General features: G+C 38.0%; 2 protein-coding genes across 3 annotated transcripts in view; both read right to left on the bottom strand.

Annotated features, from left to right (window-relative positions):
• The window catches only part of snrkb (SNF related kinase b), a 24,339-nt gene extending 16,243 nt beyond the window's left edge, over window positions 1-8,096 (bottom strand). For both annotated transcript variants that reach the window (XM_014012181.1, XM_014012182.1), the window contains exons 1-3: window positions 7,849-8,096; window positions 3,237-3,542; window positions 2,769-3,163 (exon numbers count right to left, since the gene is read on the bottom strand). In XM_014012181.1, the coding sequence (XP_013867635.1) occupies window positions 2,769-3,163; window positions 3,237-3,472 (631 nt within the window). In that variant the 5' untranslated portion in view covers window positions 3,473-3,542; window positions 7,849-8,096. The remainder of the gene's footprint in view (window positions 1-2,768; window positions 3,164-3,236; window positions 3,543-7,848) is intronic.
• A 1,255-nt stretch (window positions 8,097-9,351) lies between these two features.
• herc56.1 (HECT and RLD domain containing E3 ubiquitin protein ligase 56.1) overlaps window positions 9,352-15,132 on the bottom strand; it is a gene marked incomplete in the record, with an annotated part of 13,789 nt that continues 8,008 nt past the window's right edge. Inside the window, 8 exon segments of the mRNA XM_014012179.1 lie at window positions 9,352-9,820; window positions 9,892-9,994; window positions 10,077-10,260; window positions 13,005-13,075; window positions 13,328-13,394; window positions 13,481-13,653; window positions 14,204-14,344; window positions 14,505-14,681. Coding sequence (XP_013867633.1) covers window positions 9,591-9,820; window positions 9,892-9,994; window positions 10,077-10,260; window positions 13,005-13,075; window positions 13,328-13,394; window positions 13,481-13,653; window positions 14,204-14,344; window positions 14,505-14,681 — 1,146 coding nt within the window.

The raw sequence follows: 15,132 nt of genomic DNA, 5'->3' as shown, positions 1-15,132 counted from the left end.
ATATATATAATATTTAACAATATTTACTTCAATTCCACCAAAGACTTTGTTCTCTGTGGATCTGCTTCAGTGTACAGGCTCTATTTATCTTCCTATGCTAACTTTAGCTACTGTTCTGACACATTTAGCTAGCCTTTTGCTACTTTTAAATTCTGGCTAGCCTTACAATACATTTAGATAGGTTTGAGAAAACACTTATACTTTAGCTAAACTTTTCATTCTTTTAGCCAGCCTGTTCCTGCTTTCAGCTACACTTTTGATACTTTTAGCTAACAGTTTTATTCTTTTAGTTAGCCTTTTGCTCTTATAGTAACCTTATTATTCTTTTAGTTAGCCTGTTCCTGCTTTTAGCTACACTTTTGATACTTTTAGCTAGCCTTTTGCTGCTTTTAATTAATCTTTTGATACTTTAGCTAACCTTTTCATTATTTTAGCTAGCCTGTTCCTGCTTTTTGCTACACTTTTGATACTTTTAGCTAACAGTTTTTTTATTTTAGCTAGCCTTTTGCTGTTATAATAACCTTATTATTCTTTTAGCTAGCCTTTTGCTACTTTTACATTTTATCTGGCCTTTTGATTCTTTTAGCCTGACGTTAGCCTTTTGCTCCTTTCAGCTAACCATCTGAAATCTTTAACTGATCTTCTAATACTTTTAGTGAGTGTTTAGTTTCTTTTAGCCTTTTGTTTCTTTCAGCCCTTAGGTGGATTTTTGATACTTTTAGCTAATCCTTTGCTACTTTTAGCTTTTAGCTGGCCTGCTACTGTTTGCTAGCCTTTTGCAGATTTCGACTTTTATCCAGCTTTTTGCTACTTTTTGATTTTTAGCTAGTTTTTTTTATAGCTATTCCTAGATATGTTTAGTCTTTAACAACTTGTAACTAACTTCTTTTTGATTTTAGCATATGTTTTGCTATTTTAGCTATTTTTATTTAATAATTTAAATGGTGTTTTAATTTAATTTAATAATTTTGTTTCTTTGTTAGCTTTTAGATAATGTTCTACATATTTTAGTGCTGCTCTGCTTCTCGTAGCTTTTAGCTAGATTTTTAATCTTTAGTTATGGTTCTGCTTTTTTCATCTTTTAGCTGATATTTTCTAGCTGTGATGCTTTTGTTTTCAGCACAGATTTGCTTGACATCAGAGGAAAAAAAACAGCCAAAATAAAACCCAGAGCAGCTTAGCAGATAAGACCACCGACTTTTCCTGAAACAGACAAGCTGTGCTGACCCACCCCCACCCCAAATCCTCCCCAGACGGGTGGCAGAAAACCCAATCCTTCCCCCGGTTCAACGTCTGCAGTTAGAAAAAGCAAAAAGGAACTGCTCTGCAGAGGGACCCAGCGTTTGGATCCAGCTCGCTCAGACTGACCCAGATACACAGACTAATCCTCAACACGGGTCCAAACCCACTCAGGTCCAGCAGCAGTTTCCATGTTCAGCACGTGACGTGAATGAAAACCCACACAGGGTCAGGAGGGCAGAGACCGGCACAGATTTAAAGTCAAAGTTGTAAAAACACAAACATCCGGAACGTTTTGTTGTCTTCACTGTCGCAGCTAAAAAACAAAAACAGTTCAATCTGCGTCAACTTTCTGTTGGTGTTTATTAACACACAAAACAAAAAGACTTGCTGCAAGCCTTGAGGTATTTTAGCTGTTTATAAAAAATGTTCAGCTCATTCAGGACATGAAAGTTGTGACTTTTAGATTTTGTAACTTATTTTTATTTTTTTTGTTTTGTAACGTTTTATTATAGCTTCTCTATTTGTCTTCTTGTGCTTGTAGTTTTTAGCTTCCATTCTGCTACTTTTTGCTTTTATTAGCTTTATGCTAGTTTGAGCTTTAAGCAAGCTGTTTGCTATTCAGTGCTTTTAACAAACGTTTTGCTACATTTAGCTTTTTACTAGCATTTGCCTACTTTAAACTAGCTTTTACCTAACTTTTGCTAGATGGAGCTTTAGCTAACATTTTGCTATTGTTTTTCTAGCTTTTTGCAGCTGTAATAATTGCAATTTCCCCCCAGGGATCAATAAAGTATTCTGATTCTGATTGATCATTTTAGATTTTAGCTACCCTTTTGCTACTTTAGGTTTTAAGCTAGCACTTTACAAATTTTAGCTATTAGTTATACTTTTGCCGAGTTTAGCTTAAAGCTAGTTTTCTACTAGTTGGAGCTTTTAGCTAACATTTTGCTACCTTTATTTATCTAGCTTTTTAATACTTGTAGCTTTTACTTAGCCTTTTGCTACTTTAGGCTTCAGGCTACCGTTTTATTACTTTTAGCTGTTTGTTATTACTTCACTACTTTCAGCTTTAAGCTAGATTTTTTTTTGCTAGTTGGAGTTTTTTTGCAAGCAGTTTGCTATTAAGTTAATGCTTTGCTACCTTCAGCTTTTTTTCTAGCTTTTTAATACTTTTAGGTTTTAGACAGGCTTTTGCTAAATTAAACTTTTAGCTAACTTTTCAGTGCTTTTAGTTAGCTTTTTGCTTCATTTTTATTCTGTTTATTTTAGCTTTAACAACTCAGGTTCAGCTACTTCAGCAGATTTCAGCTGCCATTAAGCACGCACCACTCTTTTGTAGAAAATGCAGGTATAATTTTTGCTTTCTTTTCCAGAAATAAATGCTTTTTAAGCTCAGTCAAACTGAACCTGTTAGCTTTAAACACCCAATAATCTCAAGATTTTGAATCAAAATGAATCTTAAAACCTGACATTTTAATAAAAGCTCATCTCTATCAGCTCTAGAAGGAAACGTTTTGGTCTCTCACCTACAGCTGGAGCATCGTACTCGTCTCCCAGCAGGATCTCTGGAGCAGAATACGCCAGCGACCCGCAGCTGGTGGCCAACATCATCCCTGGCTGGAATAAATTACTGAACCCAAAGTCCGTCAGCTTCACGGCTCCCTGTCGGGGGAAGAACACCACGTTCTCCGGCTTCAGGTCCCGGTGGACCACGTGGAGCCGGTGGCAGTACCCTACGGCGCGCACGATCTGTGCGAAATGACGCTTGGCGGTGCCCTCGGCCACGCCTCCGTCGTGGCGGATGATGTAGTCGTAGAGGTCGCCCCCCTCTGCCAGCTCCATGACCAGGTAGAGCGTGGTGGGGGTGTCGATGACCTCGTAGAGCCGGACCACGTTGGGATGCTGCACCAGCCTCATGCACCTGAAAACGAGCACCTGATCAGACATGTGGGGGATGTAGTTTTATTTTGGAAAGTTCTAGATCTAAGTCACACCTGACTTCCTGTAGGAGGTGACTCGATGCCATCACGTCCAGTTTCGTCTTGTCGATCATCTTCACGGCCACCAGCTGGCCCGTGTTGACGTGACGGCCCAGTTTAACGACGGCGAAGTGGCCTCTGCCCAGCGTACGACCCAGATGGTACAGACCACTGAGATCCGAGCGAGTCGGGCTGGTCCTGGGGTCCATGGGTCCATCCTGAGCTGGGGTCAACGCTCCGGAGGAGTCCATGTTTCAAACAGAGGAGGAAACGAGTCGCAGCAGTTTAAAGGGATGAAGCTCCTCACTGTTGGTAAAACGCCTGGCAGGAAAAAAAAGTGAATAAAATCAAGAAAAGCTGAACTTTCTGAGGACTAAATTAGAAAAACTGAGTTGTTACAACTTAAAACACACTAGCTTAAAGTGACAGAATGCTACATAGAGGCTAAAAGGAGGAAAATGCTAGCAAAAAGCTAAAATAGTAAACGGCTGGCAAAAAGCTAGAAAAAAGTGTTTAAAGGCAAGCTAATAATTAAAAGTAGCAAAGCCTTGCTAAAAGTAACAAAGGGCTAGCTAAAAGCCAAAAACAACAAAACACTAGATACAAACTAAAAGTAGCAAAAACATTTGCTAATGCTAAATTGGCCAGAGGCTAGCTAGCTCAAAAAAATTTAAAATAGCAAAGACTTGTTAAAAGTAACAAAAGGCTAACTAAATGCTAAAAGTAGTGACATGCTAGCTAAAAGTTAAGTATGAAAAAGGTATCTAAAAGTAACAAAATACCAGCTAAATGCTAAAAGTAGCAACACTACATAGAATCTAAGAGGAGCAAATGGCAAATTAAAAGCTAGAATTTGGAAATTGCTAAGTAGATGCTAAATGTAGCACAGGGATAGCTAAAAGCTAATTCTTAATTAACAAAAGGCTACTACAAGCTAAAAGTAGTGACATGCTAGCTAAAAGCTATGGAAAAAGCAAAATGCTAGCAAAAAGCTAAAATTTTAAGCAGCTGGCAAAAAGCTGGAAAAAATGTGTTTATAGGCAAGCTAATAATTAAAGTAGAAAAGACTTGCTAAAAGTAACAAAGGGCTAGCTAAAAGCCAAAAACAGCAAAACACTAGCTACAAACTAAAAGTAGCAAAAATATAGGTGAATGCTAAAGTGGCCAGAGGCTAGCTAGAAATTAAAAATAGCAAAGACTTGTTAAAAGTAACATAAGGCTAACTAAATGCTATAAGTAGTGACATGCTAGCTAAATGTTAGGTATGAAAAGGCTATCTAAAAGTAACTAAATGCCAGCTAAATGCCAAAAGTAGCAAAACACTATATAGAAGCTAAGAGGAGCAAACGGCAAAATAAAAGCTAGAATTAAGAAATTGCTGACTAGATGCTGAATGTAGCATAGGGGATAGCTAAAAGCTAGTCCTAATTAAAAAGCTAACTACAAGCAAAAAAGTGCAAAACGCTAGAAACAAAGCAAATCGTAGCTCAATGATATGTTAGTTTTACTGAAATCCATCCAGTGTTTATGAGATATTTTGCTAACAGATGAAGCTGATTGCATTAGGTAACGATAAAGTTTTAAATAAGCATCGGGCTCGATCAGTTAGCACTCAGAGAAGGAGTAGTGAATGACTCTCAGCTACTACCACTCCAAACTTTAGCTCAGTATCCATAATGGCTTTGTTTCGTCTAAGATCCCTTTGGTGTGGCGGCCATCTTGAATCAATGACTACTCTTCTCAAAGTGCCCTTACAACCCATTCAACACATTATGAGCTATTTTGCTAACAGTACAGACTGATAGCAATAGCACAAAATGACCGAGAGGATAATTTTGGCCTTTTGGCCCAAAGGGAGGGAGGATTCAGACGAGGTCAGCTGCCGTTAATGCCTCGTCCCCAAAGGCGCTGGAGCTGAAGTACGCTCATGTTCCACTTCATTTAGCAAAGGCACAGACGACAGCGCACGTTCAGATTAACCGGATTACAGCCGGGCAGACTTATAGTCCAAGGAGAGCAGCAGAGGGGAGAAATATTCTGTTATTGTCTCCGACGATGAAGGGCTGCATCTGGCTCCGGCTCAAATATCAGCACCCAGGCACAAACGGCACGTTCAATCAATACTGTAACCAGAAACCGCAGCGCGTGTGTCTGCGTGTGTGCACGTGAGTGTGCGTTTGTGTTGTTCGGAGTGTCGGGAGACGGCGCTGGACCTGATGATGTCATCACCATCAGATCCCCAGGACGGCAAACTTATCCTCTACCATCAGGCTCATCCTCAGGGCAACAACCTCCATCAGCACCGATGGTTTCTGTTTGTTTGTTTGTTTACCAGAACAACACGTGTAAACAACATACAGATAAATAAACTCATAGATGATAAACACCAGAAGTTCTCAATGTGAACTTCTAAGCTTTTCCAGCACCAAATGTCATATTTATAAAAAAATGTTTAATTTTTACTTTTGTTTTTATTGTTTTAAAAAGCAAACATGTTAAATGAAAAATGACTCCAGGCAGTTAGAAAAGACAAGATATTTTTAACTGTATTAAAATGTTTGATCTTTTTCTGTTTTCCTTTGGGATTCATACATTGTTTTCTGTTGTTTATACTTTTATATTTTTTAAGTTTGACAATTGTTACCCACTTCCTGGATGTTTCAGGATGATTAAACTCTTTCTGTATCAACAGTATTTATTTCAAAATCTATTTTATAACTTCATTTTAGCTCGTAACTATCATTCCACTATCATTAGCTAGTAGTTTGCTAGACTAGCTTTTAGCTAAAGCTCTGTTACTTTTAGCTGTCACTTACCTTTCTCCGATCTTTAACTTTTAGCTAGCTTTTATCTACTTTTACTTGCTTTTTTATGTTTAGCTTGTAGCTAGTGTTCTGCTTCCATTAACCATTAGCAAGCTTTTTGCTAATATTAGCTATTAACCAGCTTTTACCTACTTTCAGCTTACTTTTTACTACTTTCGGTTTTTAACTAGTGTTATTTTAGCTTTCAGTTAGCAATTTGCTATTTCTAGCCAGTGGTACGCTATGTTAGCTAGTGTTTCGCTGCTTTTACCTAGTGTTCTGCATTTACATTTTAGTTACCTTTCTGCTATCTTTACATTTTAGCTGGCCTTGTAGCTAGCTATTAGCAAGCTTTTGTCTACTTTAGCTTGTTCTTTTCCTCCCTTTTATTTGTGCTCTGCTACCTTTAACCATTAGTTAGCTTTTTGCATATTTTAGCTATTAGCCAGTTCTTATCATTCAGCTTGCTTTTTAACGCTTTAACAGATGCTGCGTTGATATTAGCTTTCAGTTAATGTGTTGCTATTTCTAGCTAGTGTCATGCTAACTAAGCCTTTAGCCAGTGTTTCACCAATTTTAGTTCAATTTCAGTTCCATTTCTGCTACCTTTAACATTTAGCTAGGCTTTTACCACGTTTAGCTTGTGTTCTGCTACCTTTAACAGTTAGTTAGCTTTTTGCATCTTTTAGCTGTTAGCCAACTTTTATATTTCGGCTTGCTTTTACCACGTTGCTTTAACGGATGCTGTGTTAATATTAGCTTTCAGTTAGTGTTTCACTATTTCTAGCTAGTGTCATGCTAATTAAGCTTTTAGCCAGTGTTTCACCAGTTTTAGCTAATATTATGCTTTTACATTTCAGTTCCATTTCTGCTACCTTTAACTTCTAGTTAGCTTTTTGCAACTTTTAGCTACTAGCCAGTTTTCATCTTTCAGCTCGCTTTTTACCACTTTGTTTTGTTAATATTAGCTTTCAGTTAGTGTTTTGCTATTTTTAGCTAGTGTCATGCTAATTAAGATTTTAGCCAGTGCTTTTAGCTGATTTTAGCTAATGATGCTTTTACATTTCWGTTCCCTTTCTCCTACCTTTAACTTTTAGCTARGCTTTTGCTACTWTTAGCTAGTGTCATGCTAATTAAGATTTTAGCCAGTGCTTTTAGCTGATTTTAGCTAATGATGCTTTTACATTTCAGTTCCCTTTCTCCTACCTTTAACTTTTAGCTAAGCTTTTGCTACTATTAGCTAGTGTCATGCTAATTAAGATTTTAGCCAGTGCTTTTAGCTGATTTTAGCTAATGATGCTTTTACATTTCAGTTCCCTTTCTCCTACCTTTAACTTTTAGCTAAGCTTTTGCTACTTTTAGCTAGTGTGCTACTTCTTCAGTAGATTTCTGCAGTCCTTTAGCTCCCTTTGTTGATAAAATAAAATATTTTTAATATTTTTTCAGCATCTTTTGGAGTTTCCTGCTTGTTAAAGTCATGGTTTGTGTTTCTTTATTGATTTTATTTCGGCCCTCCTGATTCGTCAGCAGCTTTAAGAAACTGGTTTAACATCTTTACATCATCCTGACAGAACCGAACATCCCTCTGTGGACCAAATGGACCCGAACAGGCCTCGCTGCGTTTTTAAAGCTAAATATTCTGGCTGTATCGGACCTCGCACACTGGATGAGGATCTGGACCCGAGGCCAGCTGTTCTCCACTCGGCCCAAGTTCTTGGCTCACGTTCAGTCCCGTCCTGGACGAACTTACGGCGGCGGGATCCTCACGCGCAGAATCAACGCGGAGTCGGTAAACACAGACCGAAGACGAGCCGCTAACTTACCATGTTGTTCCGGTTCTGCCTGGCAGCGGCTCGGTTCCGTCAGCGGCTCGGTCCGCAGCCTCGGCACACTGTATCACGGCGGGGACATACTTCAGTCATGACTGCTTCTTTCCACACTGAAAAGCTCGAGCTCACTCACAGAGAGAGAGAGAGCGGGGCGCGCGCACGCTCCGCAGCATTTTAAATCGATGACGCGAACGCGCGCGTGTTCTGACGTCAATGCATTCCTGCTCGCCTCGTGGACGCGGCTGCGCACAGAGGAAGAGGAAAAAGCCAAGAAATTATGTAACTGACTTCATTATTGTTTCTTTGTTTTGTTTTTTTCTTTGATCTCCACGGAGACGAAACTACAACATGCCGTACAAAATAATAAACATATAACACTAAAAAGTAAAAAAAAAATGTTTTTTTAAAATTATTTTATTGTAAAAATGCTTCTTGACAAAAAAAATCTTACAGCTGTTGTAGGAGAGCCTGTGCCTGTTTGTTAGAAAAACGCTTAAACTCAAAATTAAAGTTCAAAGAATGGAATATTCCGATTTCATGAGGAGGTGCCAGACTTCTGTGGATGTATATGGTGCTTCCACATGCTGCTGAAGCACCCTGTTTAACACATTAACAAACTGCCAAAATGTCTTGTTTCTCCAGACTTCCATCACCCAGCCTAATAAATAGACATCAACCTGAAAATTAGCTGTTTAGACACTTATAAGTGCAACCCTTAAATGTATTTTTCTAATATGGAAAAAAATCTTTCCAACATTATATTTAATACAAAGAATTGTTACAACAAAAAGTTACTGACTAAACAAATTTTCTATGTAAAGATGCACTAAGTTGCCTGCATTTGATATTTTAGKATGTTTGTGTTTATTAGTTTATTTAAATTCATTATTGTTCTGACTGCCTCACTGACTGTTCTGGTTCAGGATGCAGATTCTTTGTTGCACCGGAGTCTGCAGGATGATCTCATCCCTGATGTTCTTTGTTTAACGTAAACCAAACAGGGGAAATGACGCCATCTAGTGGTTATACTGCAAACACCACTAAAAAAAAACTACAGGAAAGACATAATGCTTAGATAAAAACATAATGGGTGACATAGGATATAAATCAATATCCCATCTTTAAAATTTCTCATACTTCACGGCAAATGCACTTAACGTGCATCATAATAATAAATGATTAAGCTGTGTGACTACATATAAAATAATTAACATTTTCTGGTTTATTTAATTAACAGTAATTTCGTTCTACCTCGCCTGATTTTTATTGTTGTTTACAAATCATCTGACAAATCTGACCTAAAGTGAAAAAACACACAGCAGATGAACATTTGCTTTACATGTAACATTAACAGATGAATACAAAGTGACCTTGAATGTGTTTGTGTTGTTATGTATTCACAGTGTTTATACAGAAACTGTCATTTTTCTATAAAATAAAAGCGTAGGGTTGCTTTAGGATGTGCATCTGGATAAAACAAAACACTTAAAACTCCAATTAGACTTTTCCCCTCTGTGCCAAACGTTTTATTAAATTCTTATTTTACATACAGTATTAGCTTAACCTTGTTTTAAAGTTTCTACATTATCATCAGCTGAAATCAATCCCCTGATCTGAGCATAAAGTCGTTCACAAACTTGTAAGAATCTGTTTTTTTTTTCTTTATTTACATAAATAATCACCAGGATTATCAGTAGCTTTAAGGTTAGAAGGTTAAAGTGTAAAAAAGTGAAAGTTCACTCGGATCTCTTGCAGATCTGGTTGTTGTTGCTCAGAGCCTCGGTCAGTTGGCTTCGCAGGATCTCTTTGTTGGAATACAACGGCAGCTCCAGGAATGAGTAACACGTGTACGCCTCAGGATAATACTGGTCCGGAGACGAGAGGTCCGGGACGTATTTGACTCTGATGCTAATCTCGATTTTGTCCAATCCGAGGACAGGAACTCGTTCAAATCCCGTCACAAACCCTGGAGAAAGAAAAATCATGAAAATCCACAATTTTGTTCCCTAAAAAGCAGTTTTCTGTGTTTCTGCTCACAAAGAAAAGCTTTTTTTTGATCCTCCGTCAGCTCATCAAACACCTCCCAGAACATCCGTATGTTGTCGTGGTCGGCGTGGTACTCGCCCTCGTAACTCGTGTTCTGAAAACCAAAAAGAGCCCGCGTGGTTTCGACACTGCGGTGAACAAAAAAAGCCCTAAAAGACGTGCTGAACAAGTGTTACCTGCTTCAGCTTCTCCCAGTCCTGGAAGTCTTTGCCCACCAGTATCTCCTGCAGCTCCTCGGGCCTGAAAAGTCTCACCAGGTCTCGTTCGCACACGTGGAAGAAACCTCGCGAGAAATCCTCGAACACGGTTTCCACGGACGTGTTGAAGGCGTAATTCACGTAGGCAGCCACAAACTCCTCTCTGTTCCAACAGATTTAAAAATACATAAACCTCTCTTCTTGTAAGAACTTTATTTTGACGTCTGGAAAATTTCTTTGCAGATGATACTTGAGTTTATCTTACTGCATGTGTTAAACTCAAGGCCTATGGGCCAGCTGTGGCTCCGCCACGGCATTTTATATGGCCGCAATAGCTTCAAAAATTTATTAATGTTTTAAAATAAGTTGCTTTAAAGCCAGCATTAGCTAGAGTTGCACAGGGTTTAAAAGCAGCCGGTGAGATTTGTTGTGTAAAATCTACAAGTGGGAATTTCTGCACCGCTAAAACACTTAGCTCTACCTGGTATTTCCTGCATAGAAACAGTGTTTTAGCACATCCTCTTATAAACACTGGAACGTAGTATTTGTACGACTGACGGGTTCCCACCAAACACGTTTTGAGCAGCAAAAATGCTCCCAACGCCTCCAGTTGGACGCACTATGTTCAGACTGGGACAGGACTAGACGCGCGTCTGCAGAGGGAGGAGCGTCTTGGTTTGTTTCCAGTCTGTTTTTAATGATGGGTGAAATAAAGATAAAATAAATAAAATGGCTTTGCTTTATTTACTAAAGAGCAAGTGAACGTTGCGCACACCAGATAATCAATTCACCAGATGATTTAGATTGTTTTTTTCGGTGATTTGTTCAGTTAGTTTTGCCAATCCAGGAGCTGATGGATTTTTATTTATTTATTTTTTGTCCCAAGCCCAGCGAGCTGCTGACATCGGTGCTGATATCTCCAGCCAGAACACCAACTGCAGACGGTCGATTTCAGCTAAAGAGCTCCTGTCCGTCTGTGTTGGGTCCAGGAAACCGTCACGTGGAAAAAAATTATTCTCTCTGATTGGCTGCTGCTGCGCGTTGAGCAGCCAAAGTTCAATTTGTTGAACTCGAGCAGCCGCTGCTTTGGACGCACCGCGTGCACGGAAAATCCTCTGCCGCGTCCTACCGCCACCTTGCGCGCTGCTCTAAACTGCCAAAACGTGCAGCAACACGCTGCGCTGCTCCTAGATGCGCGTCCAAAAAGTATGAGAGTTTTACTCTCTGATGATTTGTGATAAGTAGCTACCCTCTTGAATTCTTCCACCTTCCAACAGGGAATCCCCACTTGAGGGGTTTTCCAGTTTAAATATACAACTTGTTAGTGGGGAAATTCCCACTTCCCCATTTAACTAGGCTAAAGCAAAAGTAGTTGGTGAAAAAGCAGTGAAATAGAGATGTTACACAACTACTTGTGAACCAAGAAGGTTCTATAGAACAGCTGGAGCTCAGAAACCAGGTGACCGTGTGATCTGCTGGTGAAGCTAACGGCTAACACTAAACTGTCAAGACTCTGGATTTCCCATTACTTTACATGTTGACAACAGAGCAGAAAAAGGACTGACGATGTAGAAATCATTAAAACTGTTAATAATAATAAGATTATTATTAATATTTTACAGTTTATATAATCTAATGTTTTAAATAATGTCAGAAAAGCTGTTTGTGTTATGGCTTTATTAACAGAAGATAAACAGGAAAACATCTCATTTTACAACACAAGTCAGCAGATTTGATCTTATTTAGCTCAATGTGATCTGAGCAGAACATAATGTAACAGTTTAAAATTAAAATAATCTTATAAAGTCCATGTAATCACTGTTATTTATTGAACTGGTTAGCAGATATTAGCTTGTGGAGCATATATACAGAGTTTAGCTCTGTTGAATCATGTTACAATTTAACACAAACTATTAAATATTACTTTGTCCTCTGATTAATATTTAGACTTACAGTGTAAAATAATATTATAAATGTCTGATTAATATTTAGACCTATAGAGTGTAAAATAATATTATAAATGTCTGATTAATATTTAGACCTACAGAGTGTAAAATAATATTATAAATGTATTTTTAGGTTTCTGTTAGAGGAACCTGACCTGTTGGTTAGCTAATAGAGACAAGTTTCATCCTATAACAGGTATACAGAGAACATTTAATATTTATTAATTTTTATGACGGTAAAAGAAATAATAAATATACTTTTTTTACTAGCTGAAGTCATCAATTTTCAACTAGCTAAAGTCTAAGTTACMGGCTGACTTCAGGTCTGGTTTAGATCATTACTTATGAATTATATTTTTTCTGGTATAAATCTGCTGTTTTACATGATTGTTGAATGAAATTAACACAATTATTAATTTATTGTAAAAACATGACGGATAATCTGTGAAACAGATCCAGTTCAGCTTGTTGTTTATCTATTAGTTTCTATGTTTGCTGTGAGCTGTTGTCCTGTTTGGACACCATTTCTGCTCCTCCATGTTGTCACAGATGCTTCCAGTGGACGGGATGGAGCTCAGTCTAGTGATCTAAATTCAAGTCTATGTTGTGAACCCTGTGCAGCTCAACCTAGTGGTGGGCTGCTGTAATTTCGCAGGTAAGGTAATCAACATGCATTATGGGAGATGTAGTTCATAGTTAATGCTGGATTTAGAGCAGCTAAACATCTTTGAAGCTCTCACGAGCCACATAATACGCTGTGGCAGGCCACGTTTGGCCTGTGGGCCTTGATTTTGACACGTGCCTTTACTAATTTACTATATTTAAAGACATTATCTGTGTTGGTGTTAATTTAAATTTTTTAATGCGTCAAGCTGTCATTTGGCGTTAAATTAAATTAAATTATATAATAAAACAAACTCAAACTGTGTCGAGCTGTAGGATGATTTTTGGCTGTTCTTACTTGTTTTGGTTGGTAACTTGCTTGTTTGGGTTCTTAGTATCAAGATGAACATCTGTGGCCTCCCAGCTGATCTGTAAAGAAAGAAAAAGTTGGAATTTAAATTTTTTTTAATTTATAAAGTTTATTAATTTCTTTTTAAAAACAAAACAAATTATTTAATACAACGGGAAATACAAATCACAAATAAAATGAAAGGCAGCAGAATGAAGAAAAAAATCTTATAACATCTTTCTCGTTTTTCAAAAATTATTTATTTAAACAATGATAATAATCTGGAATCACCGTTTTGGAAAGGATTCAGACCAAAGAACGGGAACACTTACTGTAAAGACCATGTCCAGGTCCACCAGGTCGTCGTCTGGGTAGTCGTCCAGAATGTACCGCAGACTCCTTAAAGCAAACCAACACAATATTTTGATCTACAACATTAAAATCTGTAACTATATTTGTGTTACTGTTGATAAGTTTCTGCTTACTTGCCAACTTTTGGGCTAAACTCGATCATATCCTCCAGAGAAGGCTTGAATCCGAGCAGCTTCTTGAACAGAACCAGTGGGAAGGGTAAGTAAACGATGGCCTGGTTGTACAAAGCCAGTCCACACAGAACCCCGAACAGGTACCAGCGCTGGTCCCTGTCTGCAGCCTGGTGCTGTTTGTAGACAGAAATACAAATATTTGAATTTGTTTTCAATTATTAAAAATAATAAGCAGACCTTTACTACAGTAGGCCTGTGTATTGGCAAGAATTTGGCGATTCGATACATATCACGACAGAGGGGTCACGATACGATATATCACGATATATTGCGATACAGTAAGCAAGGCAATATATTGCGATATATTGCGATTTTTTTGTCCAAAAATTCTATTAAATAAAAACCTCTTACTGAAAAAAAAAAAGAAAAGCTAATGTTTACTTACAATGCTAATGCTACCCTTACTCTTTGGCGCTCAAGAGGTAGAGGAGCCAAATGGCTGGCTCACTGCTGCCAACTAGTGACAAGAGGCTGAACTACAACATAAAAATGAATGGCTGGCAGGAAAGTTGACATTTTAAAGCTTAGTTAAAAATTGATACAGGGCTTTAGAATATCGATAGAGTATCGGGAAATGAAATATCGCGATATTTCAGTGTATAGATATTTTCTTACACCCCTATCCTACAGTATTTATATATGTACATAATAAACGCTTCCTACCCTGGAGGAGAACCAGGCCAGCGTCTCAGAGTCGTTGAACATGAACATTCCTGATTCAAATGACACCATCTCATGAAAGACTTCATGAAAAAAGTCTTTTTGGTAGACAAGACTGGGCAAAACATTGCCATCAAAACGGACCTGTGATAAAAAGCAAAGGTATTTTACTACTATAACTATTTGTATGAGTCCATCCATCCAGGTTCTGTTTGAATCACTGATGCAGCAGTATAGGGCTAAACTTAACATGTATTACGTTCCATTGATAACAGTGAAAGTAAACATTTGAAGTTTTCTTTACCACGAGCTGCCTCCTGTAGTCTTGGTGATCAGTATCAGCCAGCTGTTCAAATGCGTCTTTCAGCACAGACGCTCGCCTCACGTCCAGCTCCAAGAATTCAGATACAAGACTATAAATTCCCAAACCTAAAAAAATATTCCGAAAGACTTGTTCCAACGCAGACAACTGGAACTTGTTCTGGTGTGAAGAAGACAAGGCAGGAGCTGTAAACTCACAAAAAACTTTCACAGCAGCTGAAGGCACAGCAGAAACTACATTATCCAAGTCTGGTTAAAAAAGGTGTCGACTGCTAAGTATTTATTATTTATGACAATAAGAAATAATAAATATACTTTTTAACTAGATAAAGTCATATTTTTTCAATTAGCTAAAGTCTAAGCTGACTTCAGGTTTGGTTTAGATCATCACTGCTTAGAAATGATTTTTCTTATATATCTAGCTGTTTAAAATGATTGTTGAATTAAATTAACATTATATTGATTTATGGTAAAATATTAAAGAATTAGTGATGCAGATGCAGTTGATAATAGTTGCTCTGTCATCTGTGAGCTGTAGCTTTGTTTGGTCGCCACTTTTGGACGAGATAGGCGGACCTCACTCTAGTGTTATTTAACTCTATGATCAAACC

This window comes from Austrofundulus limnaeus, unplaced genomic scaffold (assembly GCF_001266775.1).
Source record: "Austrofundulus limnaeus strain Quisiro unplaced genomic scaffold, Austrofundulus_limnaeus-1.0 Scaffold89, whole genome shotgun sequence".
Classification (NCBI taxonomy): Eukaryota; Metazoa; Chordata; class Actinopteri; order Cyprinodontiformes; family Rivulidae; genus Austrofundulus; species Austrofundulus limnaeus.
The sequence above is the reverse complement of the archived record's forward strand: the minus strand, read 5'-3'. Positions and strand labels throughout refer to the sequence as shown.